This window comes from Lytechinus pictus, chromosome 7 (genome assembly GCF_037042905.1).
Source record: "Lytechinus pictus isolate F3 Inbred chromosome 7, Lp3.0, whole genome shotgun sequence".
Taxonomy (NCBI): Eukaryota; Metazoa; Echinodermata; class Echinoidea; order Temnopleuroida; family Toxopneustidae; genus Lytechinus; species Lytechinus pictus.
This window is the reverse complement of record NC_087251.1, coordinates 45,045,990-45,069,360: the sequence shown is the minus strand read 5'-3', so window position 1 is coordinate 45,069,360 and position 23,371 is coordinate 45,045,990. Positions and strand designations below refer to the sequence as shown.

Genomic DNA, 23,371 nt, shown 5'->3' with positions numbered 1-23,371 from the left:
GAAATTGCTGGCTGAAAAGACGTGTTTTAGAGTTCTCTTTACGAGTGAATTTGTGATGATGTGGTGTTGTCATCGTCCGACGACTACCGGTAGACTCTGAAGACCAGTCATTGAAGCACGCATTAATGCAATCTCAAGCAGTTGAAGAGTCAAGAGGGGTGAGAGGAGTGGAGGTGGGGGTGAGGATGGGAGTTAAGGGAGAGAGAGAGGGTGAGAGAACAATAGAGAGAGAGAGAGAGAGAGAGGGGGAAACAGAAAGTGGGGGGGGGGGCAGAAAGATATAGTTAGAGAGAGATAGATAGACAGAGGAGGGGGAGAGAGATATATATTTAGTTAGAGAGGGGAGAGATTAAGGGGTGAGATAGAGAGACACACACACACAAAGAGACAAACAGACAGAGAGAAACAGAGGAATATAAAGAGAGAAAGAAAAAGAGAGTGATAGATAAGAAATGAGAGCATCTGTAAATGGTAAAAGGCAAATATGTATTAAAAACATAAAAGGAGAAGGGTAGAGTAAGCGAATGATATATAATAAGAGTATCTTTATTATCAAAATATATACAAAGCTATATGATAGAGAAAAAAATAAAGAAAGAAAGAGAGTGATAGAGAAGGAATGAAAGCATCTGTAAAAGGAAAAGAGATACATATAGCTACAGAATTAAGAAAAAAGTTAAAGAGAGAAAAGGAAATCGAGTAATATGAATACAGAAACAAAGACAAGATACAGGAAAGTATATTCTTCATAGGAATAGAAAAGATATATCGTATATATATATCATTTTGATATGAAACATTGAAAGCTGTCTTTACACTTTATTACTGAATGTTAGTTTTCACTTTCAGCTCTCCTCAGATTTTCCAACCAGGATGAATTGAAATATACTGTACAGTTATGTGTTTGCCTCCTTTTGAGTATTGTCTTGTTTTAGTCTTTTCAAAATTTTCTCACTCTGGATTATATGTGAAATACAGATGAAAAGAAAAAAATATTATTGGGATTTAGAGAAAGGAAGAAAGAGAATCAGATGAGAAATGAAAGGAGATAGAGAAAGAAAAGTTTGAAGAGAAACAGATACTGGTAGGGGGAAAGCGATAAATGATTATGAGTTACAAGATAAAAGATTCTTTGATGCAAAGGACAGACTCCCAACCAAGGGAAGACCTTTTGGGGGTTAAAACAGTGGAGGACGCCTGGGATCATTATGAGAGCAGTTCTAAGGTGTCTCCCATGTCCTCTTAACTGTTTCCTCGCTCGGCGAGTCCCAAACTCCGCATCCCCTTCTTCCTTGGTTACTATCATCCATGAAAAGACAGAGCGAATGGCCGACCCACTGGGAACAGTTCTCCTAAATGCATTCTAAATGAAGTAGCTTCTGACTTGGTATCCGGCTTACGCAGGGGACTTCTTCAACCGCGGGGTCAGATTTTGTATCTCTTTAGCGCATGAAATTTTAATTTGTCGATAATCAGCATATATGAATTTAACCAGCTTCAAGTATTCATCCCAAATTTCAGAATATTCATCGTACAACCTTGTAACTCAATTATGATCAAGAATTCTTGATGTTACGTTGTTGCGGTCATATATATACAGTTTGAAGTGATACCTGACGTGTAATATTTTTAGACAGTTCAGTTTTTACTTGTTATTAAATTCAGGTTAAAAGGGGATGCTTTTCAAAACATATTTCAAGAGACATTTAGTCATTACTTTCATTAGATGATTTTTGGAATGTTTATTCTAGATGATGGTTCTTCGTTTTTGCTTTACCTCCGACAACACAATTGCAATGACATTAAGAAGACATTTCCTTGATCCATGCTGTGATGCATGTAAAACAAAGTTCGTAGCAATAAATAGTAAAGTTGAAATTTCATAAGGCTCTATGAGTCTTGAGGATCCCAAATTCATGCGCTCAATGATTAATAAGACACAACTCCTTTATCACATATCATATTTGTTGGTGTAATTCTTTTTTTTTGCTGTAAAGAAAGATTTTAGAGAATATTTATGGTAGATTGATGCTAATGATGGTGCAGTAGTGATTCTAGGGAGTTTCCACTCAGCGACATACGGAAGATCAAGAACACAGTAAATGTAATGAAATTGTCTGTCAAATAACAAAGAATAGCTGGGAGTTCTTTGTCGAAAATTGGTCAACCGGAACACAGTTTTGTCCTAAGTTTCGAAACCGACAAAAAAATTGAAAATTTGTGTTTTGTTTAGAATCAAGGACTAAATTGCTGTTTTTATTTACCAATTTTTAGCAGAGACTTCTTTGCTGTTTTCTACGATGGGCATTTCTCTGTTCTTGAATCGTGTGAAAAATCCCTGATGTTATTAAAAGTCACATTAAATGATATATTGGAAAAACAGTCTTTCACATTCAGTCTTTTGTTTCCATTCTCCTCTGCGATGCAGGATCGCTGCCATCCGAAAAGAACGATCTCGGGATGCGGCCCGGTCCAGGCGCGGCAAGGAGAACTACGAGTTCTACGAGCTGGCCAAGCTTCTCCCGCTTCCGGCGGCCATCACCAGCCAGCTGGACAAGGCCTCCATCATCCGGCTGACCATCGGGTATCTTCACATGAGGCACTTCTGCCTCCAGGGGGATCCGCCTTGGCACAACTACCCAGAGAATATCTCGACACCTACCAATTCTTCCAGGCATCTGTCGGTATTGCAAGGTAAGACAGGAGGGAGATGGATGTTGAGATGGGTAGCAGGAGGAAGGGGATTGTTTATATAGTAATAGGAGAAGACAATCGTGTTCTGATGGTTATGGTTAAGGTGGTGATTTTGTACCTGATTGCTCAGAAAGCATGAATCTTGAATTTATTGTACCCGAAAAGCTATGTCATCAGCTGTCCATTGTAGAAGTAGTGGCGACAGCGTGTGTGAGTATGATGTGTAAGTAAGGCAGACATTTGAAAGTGAAGAATAGAACAGAAGGAGAATGCAAGCAACCGGACGGCCGAATGCCCAAGAGGGGGTAGATACATCAAAATAAATACACCAAATTTTGTCCCACTTCCATAGTGTTTCTACATCTACTAAAGATCAGTGACTACTGGAAACTCCAATGACCATTAGGATGAAAAATGTCAAGACTATTGTGTTAAGAGACATCTATGTGTGGATACATGTCCACCCTTTCACACCTCTACCAGTCTATTTCAGCACATCCAATTCTTAGAAAAAATCACAAGTTTTGATGCTTAGAGTTCAGCCAATAAGATGCAAACTACAGTATTAAAAAAGGGATGCAAAGATTTGCCTATTTAATAATCTCTTTTCCCAATGAATTGTTCCTCCCCCTTCATTTTTAAAACTGTAGGAAGATAAATATTAATATTGTATTCTGTTTCTTGTAGGGCGTTACCCACATGTCCAGTCAGGAACCAACGCCATTGCAAGAGAAGTGTATGAACACCATCTTGGAAGCCATATATTACAAGTAAGTATTGTTATATATTTTGTATTTGATGTAATATTTGTTTATGCAAAACATAACAGAATTCTACAGAACCCACCCCCATTACTTGGTATACAAACAATGCACATCATCAGGCATTAGTAAGAATTAAACAAATCAGGTAACTTAGGAACAGTTTCAACAGTTTGGACTGCTTCAAGGGTAGTATGAATGATTGTTCTAAACCCCCTGCAAAATGATATGTATTATATGGGGGCGTCATAGTCTAGTGAGCAACGTGGGTTCGATTACCAGCCATGGCGTGTTTTCCTTCAGCAAGAAATTTACTCACATTGTGCTGCACTCATCCCAGGTGAGGAAAATGGGTACTGGCAGGAAGTAGTTCCTCAAAAAAACTGTGAGCACCGGAATTGGTAGACCAGCTTAGGGGAGGGGGGGGGGGGTAATATAAGAGCACCTTGAGCACCTAGCAAGGTGGATATGTGCGCTATACAAATCCTATATTATTTTTAAATTTATTATTTATATATTTTATGAGGTTGTGATGTTGATCCTCACAATCTGAAAACTATCACTGGTCAGTAGAACTGGTCATTAGTATCAGCCATTAGCAAATTTGCCCTGTTAGCTAATATGAATTATGGGTCACATGATCGATTTCAGCCAATCATATGCTTAGGATCCATGTCACAATATTATGATCATGCTCGTCACAAACTCAATTAATGCATCAATGATTGGAATCAATACAGATTCATGTCACATAATCATGATTATGTTCTTTACAAACTCATTTAGTACATGTACGTATATCCATATAATACATCCATGAATGCCCTGCACTTTCATACTTCAGTAATTCAATACTCAAATTTTTTTAATTTCAGTATTGACTTTCAAATAGTATTTGTTTACAATTTGTATACTTCTTCAAGTAGTTGAAACAAGATATGACATTTAATAATTCATGCTGGCATTGTTACCGACCAGGGAAAACAATCTCATTCAAACGGAAGTATCATTAATTTCGCGGTATCATATCATATCTCAAATACTCTGGATGATATCCAAATCTTTGAAAAATAACAAGTATGCACCTGTTTGAAGAGTACTTATGGAATATGACAGTAAAGCAGTACTAATTTAAATTCTTTGAAGAGTTATCCTATTAACCATAATAATAGCCTTTATAAATATTGGTAACGGATTCAGGGGGGGATGCAGAGGATGCACACACCTTATATATTGTGAGTATCAGGCATTGATCAAACATTGACATGTAGTTAAATCTAAGAACATTTTCATCTTTATTTATGTGTTTATGAATTCTAGTTTTAAAATTCAAACCTTTCATTTTCTTTCTCTAATTTGCTCTGGGATGCCTCGAGCATCTAATTTAGATGAAATGTGTGCGTTACAAATTGTATGTATTATTATCATTATTTCAAATTTGGTCTGTGCATCCCTACAACAACTACCTATTACTATCTATTACTATAGTACTACTACTACTACAACTACAACTACAACTACTACTACTACTACTACTTTTAATACACTACTACCGCCACCACCACTATTATTAATACTACTACTACTTCTACTACTATTACTACTACTTCTGCTACTACTGCTGCTACTACTACTACTTCTACTACTACTACCAGTGCTACCACTACTACTACTACTACTTCTACCGCCGCCACCACTATTATTACTACTACTACTTCTGCTACTACTACTAGTACTACTACTTCTGCTGCTACTACTACTACTGTTGCTGCTACTGCTGCTGGTGCTACTACTACTGCTACTACTAAAAGTTTAGTAAGGAAAAATATGTTATCCATGGTGATCTTCACCATATTAATCACAATAATAACGGTCATGATGAGTGAGGTGATTTGTAGATATATATTGTGCCTTTTGTGACAGTAAATCAGACCATTCATAATGGCATTAGGCTGAAGAGATTACTATACCCCTTCTCCAATTGTATTTTCATTCTGGAAGTTGTGCTGCTAGCTATGTATTGATCTATGGACATACATACATGTTTCTTGATCGGAATAAAACCAATATCAATGTGCATTCCAATAGTACAACATACTCGGCTCTGCCTTTCATAAGAGAATGAACCGTTCATAATGTAGAGATTTAGTTTTGAGCCGATCACCCCATTATATCAGGCATTCCTGAATGAAAGTTCATTTTCTGGATTTCATTTTGAAATATTCATATTGTTGTTTTTTATCCATCTACCAGAATACCACATACATTCCACAATTATAAGGATATCACAGACAATGCATCCAAACATCCACAATGTCATTGGTTAACATTGGTTAACATTGGTTTGACTTTAAAAAAATCTGAGCTAGAAGGTCACACTTGTCACCTGTGTCTGTGATATGTTACAAAAATGAAGCCCAGAAAAAATTGCATTCGAAAATAATTATTTAGTGCTTCAAAAATTGAAATATAAAGTGACCAAAAACACCATCTTAATTTCATCCCATACACTGATGTGTACTATTTAGGCGTCTATAAGACGCCATTTACAAAATCGGGGTTTGCCTTGTAGTTTTAGCTTTTCATTCTCAATAATGGTTGTTTTCAGGGTTTATTAGTTCTTATACATGCACTTGTACACATGTTTCATCTTGGTTTGAGAATTTTTTATATCAGCTGCTCACAAAGTTAAACAATAATTGAATGGTAATGATGATAATTTCAGATATATTGAATTGCGTTGGTAATGAATATTTTTTCATTTTTTCGTTGCAGAGTTTAGATGGATATCTCTTTGCATTATACAGAGATGGAAGATTTCTTTACATCTCGGAGACCGTCTCAATATATCTAGGACTCTCACAGGTGAGAATTTCACTTTATATTATGTGCGCTTGGTCTTCAAGCTGTCTATAGGGCCGTCTGCACCATCCCGAGTTTTCAAATTAGCGCGCTATTTCTGATCTGGCAAATCCCGATCTGAACGATCTCGAGATTATTTGCAATGGAGACGCAATTATCGCGCTAGTTCGTAGGGTTAATCTCGAGATTGCAATCCCAAGTCAACTTGGGATTATTTGCAAAATAGCGCACTATTTTACGAATTATCGCGCTAATTCGTCGGTGCAGACGCACTCGGGATTATTTATTCACGGCTTCAGACCATAATGCATCGATGCCTTGCTCAAGCAGGAATCGCTCTTGCGATGGTGGAGACGGGGTTTCTTGAATCTCGAGATTAATCGCGAAGAGGGCCGATCGGGCTAAAATCTCGAGATTGAGCAAACTCGGGATGGTGGAGCACCGCCTTATGTTTTGTCATTTGTTTTGCCACTTGACATATCAACTACTTATTTCATCCACTTAGACATGATATGACTGCATCAGAAAATTAATGAAATACAAGCCTATTAATATAGCGGTGTGATTATAACCATATTCGGAGTTCTTAGTTGTGTCAGGCTATCAGACTTTTTTGGCATTTTGATAAAGTTCACACCAGTAATTCAACCTTTTTATATTAATGCTCATTGAAAGTGCTTATTGAGATCCACTTAATTCAGGGGTGTGAGAGTTCAGATTTTTATCTGATTTCAGATTTTTTTGTTTTGATTTTCAGCTTAATTTCAGCTTATTTTTGGCCTTCCTCTGTACAAAAAGTATGGGAGCTCTTTCTATTTCAGACTTTTTCAACACTTCAGCTTTTTCAGTTTTTTTTTGTGACCACTCACACCCCTGTTAATTTCAGTATTTAATTAATTCATTTGGAATGCTGTCTGACACCCATCCATATCACTGACCTATCATTGCTTGACCTCTGGTCAATTAATCACCATTACCTCCTCTCTCTTTCCATTTCCTCTCAACGTAACGGTATAATTGAATAATTGGCTTACAAAAGGTGTGAAAACTTGACTGATTCACCCCCATGGGGGGTTGTTGTACCCCTCTCCCTTTCTCCTACCTGGTATGGGTGTTTCTTTACCCCCTATGGGAGTTCATTGATAGGGAATCAAAGTGAATGGATTCATAGTAAGGGGGAGTGACCATTGTGGTTTTTCACTTTGTATATACTGTCAACCCCATTTCAGGTGGGTGTTTCATAAAGCTGATTGTAACTTACAAGCGACTTTACGAACGAACGACTGGCGACCCTTTCTTAGGAACCGAAGCAACACTGTTAAATTGAATCCGGCGTAGATGTAATTCCGAAGAGAAAGGGTCGCCAGTCATTCATAAATTCATTTGTACAGTCACTCCTAACTATGAACAGCTTTATGAAACACCCACCTGGTATCTTAATAACCAAAATGGTAAAGAAATCGAGAGCTGGATAGATATTAGACCATAATGAAATTCAAATAATGAAAACGGTGTACATTTTCGCTATTCGAAGACACCAACATGTGTATCATTCATGTTAAGGGGCTACTATCATGCTGATAGATAGTAATGGAATTGGTAGCGGAAATTTAATATTTGAAATTCGATATCGGGGAAATGTAAGTATATGAATATCCATGATGATATAAACTCTTAATATAGATATGTTGGCATTTTTTGAAAATTTTGATGAGCAATGATGAATGTTTTTTGTGCTATTGCGTCATCATCATAACCATCATCGTCATTATTATCTTGATCATCATCAGCATCATTATCATAACCAGCTTTAGCATCATCGTTATTATCATCATCATTGTCATCACCGTCAGCATCATTATCATCATCATTGTAATCATCGTCATCGTTTTATATTTTTCATATTATTTTAATCTTTGTAAATATTGTGGAAATGTTTCTAGATGGACAGTGCCTTTCAATGCCTTTTCTTATAATCTATGGGGTCTCTATGAAAATCAAAGTTTAGCTGTATCTTTTTTCAAATAAATTATGGTATGAATGTTGAGAGTATTTTCTTTTAGGGCTATTAGATTTAGATTGTGAAGGTAAAGTTTAGTTTTTAAAGTATACACATGTTTTTCTTGTTAAGAATATTTTCAAATAATAGTTAATAAATTTTTGTATTAGATTTCCACCAAGAGCAGCAATTGATAATGTTGGCACTTTTTATAGAATATACAATTTCTTATAAATTAGATAGTCGATATGCCTATAAAAGCATACAATAGGTTCAAACAACTACAATTCATTTAAACAAAGAAGAAAATACAAGTAGGACGAATCTGACAGATGAATTTTGCTAATGTTCTATTCAAGAATGTACGGCACTGGCATCTGGTTGCACTTTTGTTCCCCAAAACTCCCTCTGGCGTTGAAACACACCCAAACAGAAGGACCGATCATTATTTCATCATTAGATACTTTGAGATCATTTTGAAACCTGAATCAGTGTTAAGCATTTATTTATGGTAATGAACTTCCTTGGGTCAGGCGAGATGCGACAACCGTTCATGTCTTCTTAGAAGGGGCAGGATTTATCTTTTATTAGGCCAGGAGAATGTCTTTGATGGGCTAGGTAATTTGAAGTTAATGATGTGGAGCTGATACTCCTTCAAATTCCATGAATCAAAACCCCATTACCACCACGCAGCGTCTGCTAATAGCGCTACGCTGCCACCCTCCAAAGGCTACTGCACCCTCCGACAGAGTGTCAAGCAACGGGATAATGAATTGATGCTTAATTAGTGTCATGGGCTTGGGGATGGGCGGGCCTGGTGTATTGGGAAGATGAGAATATTATGTGATTTAGATGATGTGAATGGCGGCCTGGGGAATAGAATGGCAGTTTGTTTGAAGACAAGGTATCCTGCGAAGCAGGGGATGTTAAGGATGGGATCAAAAGCGGAAGCCAAATTCGATGAATTTTCTCACTTGCCTCAAAAAGAGTTTTGATACCAGAGAAAAAACTTGTTGACAGCTGGTCTCTCTCTGGAAGAATAAAAGGAAGGGACATACAAACTCTAGTCAAAAGTACATGTTCATTCATCGATGTACATGAATTAGGTCATTAAATTATTTTAGATTCAACTTTGAATGGAATTATGATCGCTCTACTTTATGATCTCTTTTCATTTTATTCTACATATCACTCCTGAAAGCACAAATGGTACAAATAGATCCTTTCATTTGAATGGATCATGTATATAACTTAAGTGAAAAGTCATATTTAGAGCATGTCCAAAGGGAGTCTCTATATTCAATGGGTGCGTACAAACATTGAACAATCTTTACTATGAATGGATTTTGAAAAGGATGTGCCTTTTGAAGTTGAATAGCTTGACTGCTTTCCATTTTGCCGACTCGGGAAAACAGGTCAGGCTTGTTTTTAAATTCTCAATGTGTTGTTCAAAGCGAGAATTAGGGAAAGAACCATTTTTGTATTCACCTGGTGTCATCATTGGCTGCACTCCTCTTGACATACATCTACGGTTTGTACCTCATCCAGGAAGATAAGACCTCCCCAAAGTACCCAGGATACCTCACCGCACCCCGTGAAGTACAGTAATCCTGTCCTCCTTAAACACCCCAAACCTTGTTCAGTTACAAAACAGTAGCTGCCTCTTCTCATCTCACTCGATCCCGCCCAGGCCGTAGGAGGGTCCCGTCTTTACACCTCTTGGAGGAGATTAAGTTGAATTTTGAAGCGGGTTCGGTCCTCCGGTAACCAAGACTTCTGAAATATTCAGGACTTTCATGGTTCCTTGGGGGAGTGGAGAAAGTATCGTGACCTCATGCATATTCATCCAGCTCGGAGGTTCTCTTGCACTATTATGGCACAAAGACTCCGAGAAGAAGCCCCAAAGTCCGGGGGGTCGTTACTGTCTTAATGGACCTAATGGAGCGCCATCATCATACATCATCATCTTCTTCACTTTCTTGAAGGTTGTTCTTTGTCCGGGGCCATGTCAATAATTTAGTTGTCATTTTCTTCAAAGCCATCTTCCTTTTGTCCTTTAGCAGAATTAGAAGTAGTTTAAGATGATTGATGTGTGCGTCCCATTTATCTTCAAACTCTTTTACCAGTATTGTGTCTTGTGGTATTTGGCTTACACCACAAACCCCTGCGGAACCATTGCCAAATGTTCCACGCAAATAGTGCATTTTGTCCCTCTGCCTCGTATTCGTTTAGCTTTCTATCCAAGATGGTTGAAATAATTCAATCAAGTCATTATAGATCATTGTTTCCATTATTTAATAGCTTTGTGGGGAGAATTTATAGTAACGATGCAACCTTGAGAAATGATAAATTGCTGCACTTTTATTCTTCCGTGGTTTTTAGTTTTTGTATGGTGATAATAGTTTTGACTTCTGGTATAACTATGATAGATTTTCAGATGGGTGATGAATTTTTTTTTCAAGATATTTTCTTTTAAGAAATCTTTTGCTTGGCAAAGACAAGTAATAGTTTGAACTACCCAAGATTAAATAAAAACTTTTCAGTTAAAGCTTTTCTTAATCTTAAGAAGAGAGTTGAACCCTTACATAAGAAACGTTAAGTAAAAGTCTGTTTACCATTGACCATTCCTGGACATAATCACATCTTACTTGTGCTTCCTTTAGACAATGCAACATGAATGCTTTTTAATGAGTTTCAATGAAACTATGTTAACATAAACCTTCAGGAAAACTATTTGTAAAGACAAAGATTTTTTTCACTGCTTGTTTTTGAATGAATCTCTAGGTTCACTTGTCAACCTTTAGGCCTCAGTTTAACTTTTCACTCTGAAACCACAGGATAAAAGATACCAAAGCAGAGATAAGACACATTCATTAGATTTATGAATGGATATGAGAGGGGAATCAGCATCTTTGCGCCCGCGGTAGCTTGCTTGAAACTGAATGTGATTAAATAGAGTCAAGCCCATTTGTGATGTGAAGGGCTCTTGGAGGTTGGGAAAAGCGATCTGGCATCTAACCGCTGGGGGTAACCAAACCCTAAATGCTAACCTCCTAGGTGAAAGTAATGAATATCATTATCTCTGATGTATTCTGTGTTTCATTCTATAACAGTTTGACAGCTTACTAAAAAAAGATCAGATATATCTACAATGCACATTTGCCAGATCTTTTTTTTTCTTCCAAGGTCTGAGGGTTCTAGGAGTATATTTTGTCCATTTTTGTCTAGTGCACTCCAACCTCTTAGAGAGATCTATGTGCCCTTGACTGTCAATCATTGTTCTACTTACATCTTCGAGTATTAATATTTACATTTCTCTTTCTCTTTCCCAGTAGTCTGATTGGCTTTTTTAAAGATTGATTTTGTTTTCTGGTTGTCCATTATGTCTCTCCTATCTTTCTGCTACATTCTGGTTGTACTTGTTTCATTTTCTCTCTTTTCCTCTATCTCTGCCTTTCTACCCTCCTCTCTCTCTCTCTCCTATGTATGGTCATCTCTTTGCCCTCTCTGTCTTTACCTCATTCTTCTGTATGTTTTCTATTTCTGTCCCTCCCTCCTCTCTCTCGCACTCTCTCTCCTCTCATTTTTCCCTTCCACACCCTCTCTCTCTATCCATCTGTTATTTTGTTCACTCTGTTCTGTTTTTATGACTATTGTTTGCAGTATTCCAGGGCCACATTGCATAAAGTTAACATTATGGTAACTTTGCCATCCAATGGTAACTTTCATGGAATCTTTGTTTTTGATTGGCTATTGATCATTGTTACCATGGTAGTTACAATTGGATGGCAAAGTTACCATTTTAGTAACTTTTATGCAATGGGGTCCAGGACATTGAAATTTTGGAGTGTGATGTGCTCCATGAATGTAAGATTATATTTAGTAGTTGTACAAATGAATTGCATAGACTAAGCTGATCATTCTGAGATATTGAATTAATATTGAAGTGGCCCAAACATGGAGCATTGTGTGTGCAGCACTTTGGAACCAAAAGGCAAAGGCACTGTATCAAATTAATATTTTTATTCAATATTCAACATCTTTTTTTTGTTATGATAACAGGTAGAGTTGATGGGTTGTTCAGTCTTCGACTACGTGCATCCCGGCGACCACGCGGAACTGGCCGAACAGCTCGGGATGAAGCTTCCGCCCAACAAGACGTCCTCGTCCCCATCCAGTGCCAATGCCGATGGTAACTCTACCAGTGGTTCCGCTGCGGGTAGTCCTGCTGCGATAGGACCATCAACCATCCAGGGTAGGTATCACAAATCAACATCCAACCAGGACCCTGTTTCACAAATCACTTCTTCAATAAAAATGATGATAGTGATAGCCAGCATTTAGTATGTGCACTCTCTGTAGTTTACCGTATCACTACGTTTACAAAACAATGAGCAACTAAGAAAATAACTGATATACAAATCCATAGATTAAAGGATAAAGGAATGGAAGGAAATAACTTATCAGAAAAGTGTTTTTTCACTAGTTTCGTAAATTGATCTTCAGAGTTTGCTCTGTTGATTCGATTAATGTAAGAAGGGACGTTGTTCCATTCTTTAGATGTGGTTACAACAATGGTCATAAGCTACTGAAGTCGTGGAATCTGATTGGATGAAAACATGTTTGCCATTAAACTCTTGTCATTTATGATTTAAATTAAACTTCATGGAACTGGGTTATGTTTTGTTAATCACGAGGAGAGAAGCAATTGGACTCATTGCATGAACTTTCTGTTACGAGTAAGGATAAACTCACCATTATTGGTTTACATGGTGGGAAAATGCTCAAATATTACTCATATTAGTGTTTCTTCAGAAATTTGTATCTCTGTTGAAATTCTTTTTTAATAGATTTGTTCATTGGAGTGTAATGAATCATCTCTAAAATCGATAAGAAGAGTGCAGTAATAATTGTTACATAGAAATAATTGTTGTACTTTTGAAAGTGATAATTGATATTTAAACCAAAAATTATAAAGTAGACTTGAGAGATGGTGATTATGTTCCCTTTCTCCGCGCATCTTGTTGTCATGTATTCTATCCTACATAAATTAAAACATGTATGCTGATTGGTTTGAATAGCATCATGGGACCAAACATATTCTCACTATTTCGTGATGATGTTGAAAATGAAACGCCCACCGAAGAAAATGTGCTATTCCGTGACGTCAATGATGGAATAGTCGACTATTCCATCATTGACGTCACAGATCATGATGGCGCAAGCACTAATACGCGTTCCATGCGCTGAGCGCGTGGCTTCAGGAAAAGTAGGTCAGTCAGCGCAGCTGGTTTACTTCAGATTAAAAAATGATGAACTAGATTATCAAGATCTGATACTCTAACTTATTAAAGTAAAATATAAAACAAATATACCAGGCCTTTATTTCAAAAGTATAGAGGGAATTATTCATCCTTGGTTGTACTGGCAAAATCACTATTTTTTTGCAAAATTTGTAATGCCAGTCCAACCTCGGATGAATAATTCCCGCTATACTTACTCTAAGCCTGGTATATTTGTGTACTATGTACTACCTCATGAACTAGATTCATCGGTTTATCATTGGTGACTTGAAACAAAAAGAAACATTTCCCCTAATCTTCCTCAACAGACAATATCCAACCTTTTACTTTACAGATCCTGAACCAGCAGCGGTGACTCTTTCACTTGCCATCTAAATTCAAGCCATACACATAAACAGGTTAAGAATGGAACCGGTTAGAAGGTTAAAGCATTTTCTTGTGGTTTCCCATTTAACCGTCCTGTCTATAAAGAAATTTGAAGCATTTAGATTGGGTTTGCTAAATTCACCTGTTTCTCCCTTACCAAAGTGCAATAACTGTGCCATGTAAATGCCTTGGGTACAATTTCCTCCACCAAGTGTTTTTCCCAATTTTAATAGTCAATATTTGAATATTGATCTAACCTGCCTTTGTAGTGTGCTCGTAAAATCTGATAATTCCTTGTAAAACCCGGCACCGGGCCGGCGAATTGTCCAACTTTTTTTAGCTCTCTCTCTCTCTCTCTCTCTGGCAAACGTCTAGGCCAAATTAGCTCGTCAAGGTCGAGTTCACTGGAGAAGGTCCGCCGGAAACTTGAGATGCGTAAGATTGCACGGACAAGGGGAGAGCGCGCATCTTCACGGCTGAATATGATACGCCGATGAAAAATTCATGAGGCTCCCCCACATTTTCTCTCTATATTTTTATCTCTGTGTCTTCCTCACCGACCGCCACTCTTCACTTCTCCTTCTCTCTCTTTTAATCTGTTGAACCTCCCGAACAAATGACTCGCCAACCCAAGATCAAATATGTGTACTGCACTTCCATGTGTTTCAAACATGCATTTGCCGGCCGACAATTTGGGATGTGCACCGGAGCTGGAGAAATCAATAAAGGTTTTGCTGTCAAACTCGGGGCTTTTGGTCTTGAGTGTCAACATTAAGGTGGAAAAGGACATCTTCTTGCAGAGGCAGATTGGGATGTTACAGAAAATGCCTCTATCTAGATTATTTCTCATTATTATTAAACTCTTGTCTTATATTTTGTATATATATACTTGTTGGCCTGATTAGCACATGGTGCAAGTCTTAGAATATTATTCATCCTACTCCTGGAAACTGAACAAACCTTGCTCCTAAAATTCAAGTATCAGGGGAACGGGAAAAGCAGAATGGCAAAAATGGCCCCTTGAAATGAATCTATGAATATTAGGGCAAATATGAAGAGAACTTAAACGGTAAAATTAGAGCAAATATGGGGAAGGAAATGTCTTGACATGTCCTCTGTGTGGATGCATTTTGTTACCTCTGTGAATGGAACTAGGTGATTCTAAAATATTGTTAAACATGATATTATATTTATGATCATACACAATCCACTCAGCTTTTATTTTAATACAAAAATGTTGGTGAGTTACTACTTCCCTTTTTGACCATATTCTCTTGTTTAGCATTTTATTTTTTTCTTATCTTACTTATAAAATGAATATCAGACACTTTCGTTTTCCATTACCGTGTTTTGCGATGACTTTTTTATCAGCGTATCATATATGAACCGGGCATGTTGGCTCAGTGGTAGAGCGTCCGCCTCATGAACGGGAGGCCGTGGGTTCGATCCCCGGCCGAGTCATACCAAAGACTTATAAAAATGGGACCTCCTGCCTTCTTGCTTGGTGCTCAGCATTTAGACTGGAGAAGGGTAATAATAACATATTATGTTATGCAGGGCCCGCTGGAAGAGCAGTCTTATGATTGAAGTGGCTACCCTGGGTAAATAAAACGCTATTATTATTATTATTAGTCTGTTGTGAAGATGTTGGGCTGGTGGCATATTCCAATCATGTTAATATATGTTGTAAATTTCATAATCTGATATCTTTTGAGTTGTGTTTGGTTGTTGTGGCTCTGTGGATAAGTCACCTGACTTTGAACCACAAGGATTGGGGTTCAAATCCCACCGCAGCACTTGTGTCCTTTGGCAAGGCATCTATCTTCATTTTCCACTCTCCACCCAGGTGTAGTAAATGGGTAACGCGTTGGGATGAAATTCCTCGAATGCTCAAGCATCCGATCATGGTAGCCTTGCTAAAGCCGGGGTAATAGTATGCAGTGCTAAGAAACATTGTATTAAGCGCAATATAAATGTGGCATATTATTATTGTGTCAACTCTTGACTTAGAGTTTTGCTGACTCGCGTAGCTAAATATTTGTTTATATGATTTAGAATTCCTATTAAAAGAGAAGAACATGCTGTTATGAAGCCAGCGTATACATGCGTGAGTGATTGAAATATTGACCCGTTTTTTTGCCTGGTATTCTAACATGTGATGACAAATCAGGATGCTGAATCAATAGAATACTGACTCCAAGGAAAGAAAGAAGCTGCTACATGTTTGTAAAGACTGTTTGTGAGATGACAAGAGTATCATTTGCGCAATGACCAATAAAGCTAAAATACACATCCACCTCTTCATTCCATGACACCAGCCGTACTCTCAGTCTTCGTAACACCGACACTTTCAGGTCAATTTGCTGAGTAAATGCTTGCCAATTCCCTGCCACCCAGCCTCCCTGAAGAACCAACACCGGTCCCTCTAAAAGCGGACATGTGCAAACTGCGTCGGAGCGGCCCTCTCTCACACCGCAAACAAGAAGACCGGTTGTGGGAGGCGGGTGCATGTTGACACGCTACTCGGACGCCATGCCAGCTCCGCTTGCCGACTTGAGATGCGGACTGGAGTGCAATCTTGCCTTGTCAAGCATCCCTAGCCTCTACCATTGCTTATCTTCTTGTCTTCTACGCTCCTCTCGTTCTTATCAAGATGCCTCCCTTTCTATCTCTTCTGCTCTGATTCCAGCACCCTCTCCTCCTTATTTAACTTCTCGTCGTCATCGGTTGGTCACAAGTGGATGGTCCGGTGTTGAGTAATTAGCTGTGAAATGGGCTTGGTGTTTGTAAGATACTTGAGATACTGTCCTTTGAAACCTTCATGAATTTTACAAGGGTGTGGATTCCAAAAAAGGGGGAATGCAATCATGATGACACACCTTCATTTATAATCTTATTGTAAAGCTTCATCATCAGTTTCTGTATCATAATTTGTCTCTTTTACGGTGTGCTCTCTTTTTAGTCATGCAATGCATCATGGTCTTGTGGTTGTGAGGGTCATCTTTCACTTGCAGGGTTGTGGGTTCAGATCCCAGCAGGGCTTCAATCGATCCAAGGCCATGGCTGTAGGCGCCCTTTTGAATGGCCTCAGTGGCTCTCTCATTGGCTTTGAAAATTTGTAGCCCTTCCTTAAAACTCTACTGCTACTGCTACTACTACTACTACTACTACTACTACTACTACAACAACTACTTCTACTTCTAAGCATTTATATTGCGCTATCTATCTAGAAATACTCTTTTCTGAGGCGCATTATTATTACTACCTGGCTTTAGCTCTAGCTTCTTTTCAGCACTTGGTGCATTCAAAGAATTAATCCTGCCAGGTACCCATTCACCTCACCTGGGTTGAGTGCTGCACAATGTGGGTAAATATCTTGCTGAAGGATATCATGCCATGGCTGGGATTCGAACCCACGTCCCTCTTTTGAAAGACGACAGTAGTTACACCACAAGACCGCGACGCCCCCACAAATATCAAAATTTAAAACCTTTCCCAACCATGGCATTATTTTTTTCAGCAAGAAAGTCATCCATATTGTGCTGGACTCAACCCAGGAGTGATATATTGGTACTTGGGCAAGAACTTTTCCATCTAAATACTTGTGCGCTGGATTGGCAACCAGTCTAAATCTAGGGTAGTAATGATAGCACCTTGAATACTCTGTTGGGTAGATTCAAACACTGATAGATAACTATTTATGCTGTTAAAATGTGCAATTTACCAGTATAATAATAATAATAATGATTGCTGGATTTATATAGTGCTTTTTGCCTGAGGATATAAAAGCTTGCTATTATTAGTTTGGCTTTAGCTCGAGATACCATCACTGGCGCTCAGTGCATGTAAGGAATAAATCCTGCTGGGTACCTATTCACCTCACCTGGGTCAAGTGCAGCACAGTTTGGATAAATTTCTTGCTGTAGGAAAACACGCCATGACTAGGATTCGAACCCAAGACACCCTCTGTTTAAAAGGCAAGGGTCAGAACCACTAGACCATGATGTGCCCAGCCCTATTTAAGATCTTTCCCTTAGTTCTCTTTTTAGAATGAATTAATTTATATTTTATATGTTTTTTGCACTGTCCCTCAGCGTTCTAAGTGTTCTTCTAATCAATTCCCGTTGAGATAAATCTCAAGTTGTGGATGCATCCAGAAGCACCAGTGGCTAGACCTCTAGTGGTCTTGTGCATTCACTGGCTGTTAGACCATATCCTCAGCTCTACGTCATGTCTCAGTCTCCCTCACTCTGTTTCATTCCTACTTTATTTATCTCACCTCTCTCTCTTTTTTCCCACCTATTTTCCTTTTTCTTTCACCATTTATTTCTCAATTGAATGGGGTTTTTTCATTATATATTTTGTATAAATATCCCCAAATTTGTGTCATATTTATGCTTCATCTCTTCTCATTATTTTGTGATTTACTTTTTTGTCTCTCACTTTCTCTCTCTCCCCCTCTCACTCTATTTATTTTTTTCTATTCTCTCTCTCTCCCCTCGTTCTCTGTCTCCCCTTCTCACCCCCCTCTCTCTTTGTATTCTCTTTCTCCTTCTTTTTTAGTTCAGTCTCTCTATTTTTAAATCTTTGCTCCTTTCCTTACATCTTGTTCTCTCCTCACCCTTCTTGCACCATCTACCTCTCATTTGCTCAGCTTCTACATTTGTCTTTGAACTTTTCACTTTATCTTTTACACCAGCTGTCTTTCTCTTTCTGTCTTCAGTATGCATTCTGTATACCTTATAATTTTTTCCTCTCTCTATCTCACTCTCTTCCTCATAGACACACTTTTTTTTAATCCCTTACACACTCTTATATCTCATGATCACACACTTTCTCTTGAATGCTTCATAAAAAGTAATTTGAAAGCTAATTCAATTTTTCTTTTCTTTTCATATTAAAAAGCGAAAGGGGGATTCAAACCCAAATAAACTTGTGTGAAAATAAACAACTTTGTTGATGATATGAAAGGCAAGGCTTGTAAATTTCTTTATCTTCTATATACCGTACACACAGCATCTGCAAATGTTTTGATACTTCATTATTTTGAAGAAAAAGTGGATATTCTGGATCCAGAGGCTGAATATAATTCCTCTTCTTTCCATTCTGTTCAGATCACTTACAGTCATAAGTCAAATGTGACAATTCAGATTTCTTTAACGCTCCCACAGAATAAAAGGATGATACAGTGAGAGGGGTTCGGCAACTCCCGTATCGAGAGTCCGTGGCACCTCCCGATTCCCGTTCTGCGACGCTCAGGGGAGAGATAACGACCTATACGTGCTCGAAATTATTGAATAACTTTTTTATGCGCTTGAAAAATCGAACACGGCCCACAATGCCCTGTTGGAAGCGAGGGAAGTGGGAGAGAGAAGGAGAGGCAGTGTCCCGTCTTAGTGTGTTACCCCAAGAGGTTAAGTACTGGTGAATTTGATTAGCATGTTATTGATTGTTAGCTTCCACAGAAAATCAATTTTGGCAATAAGTTTGGTTTGATCAAAATGGAAACAACTACGCACCGCATATGTGTGGAATGAGGGTTGATCGAGTCTAATAATATTCATACAGGGGGCAAAAGGGTCAGAGATGAAAGACTTGTCAAATATTTATTTTTCCTATATTGCCTCCTGAACATAGCAAAATCAATAAGGTTAAGAAATCTAGATTGTGGCAATAGAATCTTGAAAGGAAGGTATCAAGTATAAATGATTAGTTTTCTTTTAAGTTTCTTTTTTTGTAACTCGACCCCAAAAATCCATAAGCATAATAAGTCCTTGTAAAGAACTGTTGTAAATTCCTTTATTCTGTTCATATATAGAAATAAATAATATGTGAGTTGACTCTATGAGGTACTGTCTTAAAGCTTTGGTAATGGTTTAATTAAAGTTAATTTGTATTGTAATATCATCTAATATTCCAATCTTGCTTCCATTATTAATTCCTTGTAAAAATTCTAACTACATAGGAGGATATTAGGTGCTCTATCTTAGTAAGGTTTTTATTTTTCTGTTAAAAAATGGCCCTTTCATCTCTTGTTTACAAAATTAGTGATTTTTCATTTTTAGCTCACTCCATGCTTGCGAAATGGTTTTATACCAAAAAGAAAAGAAGCATTTGTTTTTGTGTCAGGATCACAACACATTTTATTTCAAACCTTCCGCACTGTGACAGTTTTAGGATATATAACTTTATATAACCAAAAGAGTGATGTAAGATTTACTTAAGTTTAAGAGAATCTTAAAAATATATAGAAAATATAAAGAGGACTTATGAAATCAAAATTGTCCAGTTCTAATAAAACTAATGTAATTTGTTTGTCCTTTAGGAAAAACAACCGATCATTCTTTGAAAAACAACTGATCATTCTTATCCAGTATCCTTTTATTTGTATCATCTATTCTCTGCAATTTATTCTGGTCACAGGCTTGCAAAATAATAAAATGATATTAACTATTTTCAGGTTTCTTTAATTCTCATTCAAATTTGCTTATGCTTTGCTGAGTGTTCATTAGAATAATGAGAGTTTGTGAAAATCAATTTCACTCAGAAGTACAGTACGCCTTGTTTTTTATCATTGTTTCCGTGGTCGAGTGAAGCAATCATTTTGCCCCCACTCATTCTTATTGTCACTTAAGTCTATACCTCTCCTCTCAAACTCTTTGTCATGCTAATGATGTCTAAAAACTACTCCGCCTCTCCCGTTTTGAACATTGTGCCATCAATCAACTGATGTATTGAATGCAGTAGAACTGGCTCCAATAGATTCAAGAGTTCTCCGAATTTTTTTTCTTGGGCATTCTCTTTTCTTTGTGAAACATATTATCTTTACTTGTATTAATGGTTTATTACCATAATGAACTTTCAGGAAGTAAGTTTTTTAGTCTGTCCCCACTTGCTTTTGACTTTAATCACTTAATTAGTTTGCTATTGTCCTATTTGTGGTATCTTTTTCATCATATTGATTTTATCGGGAACTTTGAGAATAAGATCAAGTTTTCTAATGCAATTTCTATATTTTGGTGAGCAATGTGGTATTTTATTGTTGTTGTTGGTGCTGTTGAAGCTACCACTGATGTTGGTGATGATAATGATGAGGATGATGATGATAAGCGGATGGTTAAGACAACAACAACAACACGTAAATGACTTTCTGTAGTGCGATGTATCAGCGTCTTGACTAGTTAGCAGATTATTTTAATTTTTAAATTTATTTATAATTCAGCTAGAGTTGGACACAGGATTTTATGAGACACATGTTCTACCAAAATATGTAAACATGCATGGTTGTTGATAATTAAAAAATTTGTTTACTTTCTTAATCTGTTAATAAAAATTGTAATAGAGATTGTCTTAAGTTAAATTCTTTCACTGTACCATTGTTAAACATGTTGAATGTGGTATTAAACTTGCAGCTGCACTATTGGGCCCAAGGATCTGATACATGTTCCAGTCGATGGTGTTCTACTAAAATATGACCTAATCGACACATATTTTTTTTTTCTCTACGCTATTTCTCGTTACACACTTTTTTACATACAAAATATGTTTAAACATCAATGAATATTCTATTATTGCAAAATGACATAACATTTACCAATTTTATAATAATGATAATGACAATGTGCAACATTTATATAGCGCTTAATACAATGTTTCTAAGTGGTTCATACTATTACCCTGGCTTAAGCAAGGCTACCCTGATCGGGAGCTCAAGCATTCATGAACTCCTTCCTACCGGGTACCAGTTTACTACACCTGGGTGGAGAGTGGCAAATGTAGATAAATGCCTTGAAAAAAAAGGACGTGAGTGCCGCAGTGACATTCGAATCCCAGACCTTTTGGTTCAAATTCCATAGATATATGAGTCATGACATATCAGCATGTAATTATGTTCACACCAATATAATTCAAATATGTAGGTAAATTAGAAAAATAGCATTCTTTAATGGGCAGGACGAATAAGAACGAGACAAAAACTGAAGATGGAAGAGTGTGCTGTGGAAAATGGGGAAAGGAAGTGATAAATTAATTTGTGTAGGTGTAGGGTTGTGCATACAAATTAGGGTGATGAGATAGGGTGGTATAATGACATAGGGGAAGGAGGGACCCGCACAAATGACCATCAAGGGACCAATGCCCAGCACTAGATCTATTACATCCACCAAAACTCACTGTCTCAATTATTCCTCCCTTATATTCATCTCTCTCTCTCTTTCTTGCCTCTTTCGATCTCTTATCCCCTTTCTCCTGTTTATGTTTTTAATTTGGTGTCATTTCTCCTTTTGCCTTGATCAAGATTCATATGGTTTGTATGTTCAATGAAGAAAAATCAATCCTTTTTTCTATACCATTTTAAAATAAATCTTTGTATAATCTGTTTTATTATTTCATTTTCTCACAATCTCCCCCCTTTGAATGTTACTTTTATGGCTCCATACAATCTCTATTTTTCCTGTCAGTATTTTCCCTCTTCTCAACTATGTTCCTTTGCAAAACTTTTATTTCTCTTCCCCCATTAAATGAAAAACGTTCTATTTTCCTCTTCTGTTTTCCATTTGGACCTCATTGTAGCTTTTCCTTTTAACTTTCCCCATCTCTACCTCAGTCCGAAATGTCTTCCTTTGCATTTTCCACTTTCCTCAATTCTTACCATTTCCTCTCTCTCTCTCTCTCTTCTCTTCACCTCTTCCCATTTTCTTCTCTTTCCCCTTTATCTCCACTTCTTCATTCATCCATCTCTCTCATCCATTTCTCTCTCATCCATTTCTCTTTTTTCCTCTTACTCTTATCAACCCCCCTCTTTTTCACCTTTCCTCTGCCTTCTTCTTCTCTCATCTTTTCTCTTTTCATCTTAATCTCTCCTCCCCTTTCTTTTTCACTTTTCCTTCTCTTCTTCCCCCTCTTTGGTCTGCTTCTTTCTCGTCATCCCCTTTTCTCTCCCCTCTTCTTATTGTTTATCCCTTCTCTCCCTTTTTTGCCTCATTTGATTCTTATCTGTTCTGTCTCATCCTATTTCTTATTCCTATCCATTTTACTTATTCTTTCTCTTTTAACCCCCCCCCCTTCTCTCTCTTTCCTGCCCAACTTGTGGATATAGTATAGATTATTGGGGTGTGACTTATGAGGCTCGGAGGTAGTAATAGATGGGCTGACGATAGTGATACGGGTAAATTGAGATGAGGAGTGAGGTAACAAGAAGTTTGAATATGTAATAAGCCTTCCTTGGTTCATTTATCACAACTACATAGGATACTTGTCCATGAATTATGGTGGAGTAAACAAGTCCAATTTCATCTTCCAAAGTATGGGCAGTAGAGTGAACCTGTTTAAAAGTGAAGAATAAAGGATAAATGCATTGATGCAAGCTACAGCTGGGGTAATAATAT

General features: G+C 37.5%; 1 protein-coding gene across 1 annotated transcript in view; it reads left to right on the top strand.

Annotated features, from left to right (window-relative positions):
• The window catches only part of LOC129264157 (neuronal PAS domain-containing protein 3-like), a 46,493-nt gene that overhangs the window by 4,503 nt on the left and 18,619 nt on the right, over positions 1-23,371 (top strand). Inside the window, exons 2-5 of the mRNA XM_064101522.1 lie at positions 2,429-2,694; positions 3,382-3,464; positions 6,231-6,320; positions 12,379-12,571. Of these exons, the coding sequence (XP_063957592.1) occupies positions 2,429-2,694; positions 3,382-3,464; positions 6,231-6,320; positions 12,379-12,571 (632 nt within the window). The remainder of the gene's footprint in view (positions 1-2,428; positions 2,695-3,381; positions 3,465-6,230; positions 6,321-12,378; positions 12,572-23,371) is intronic.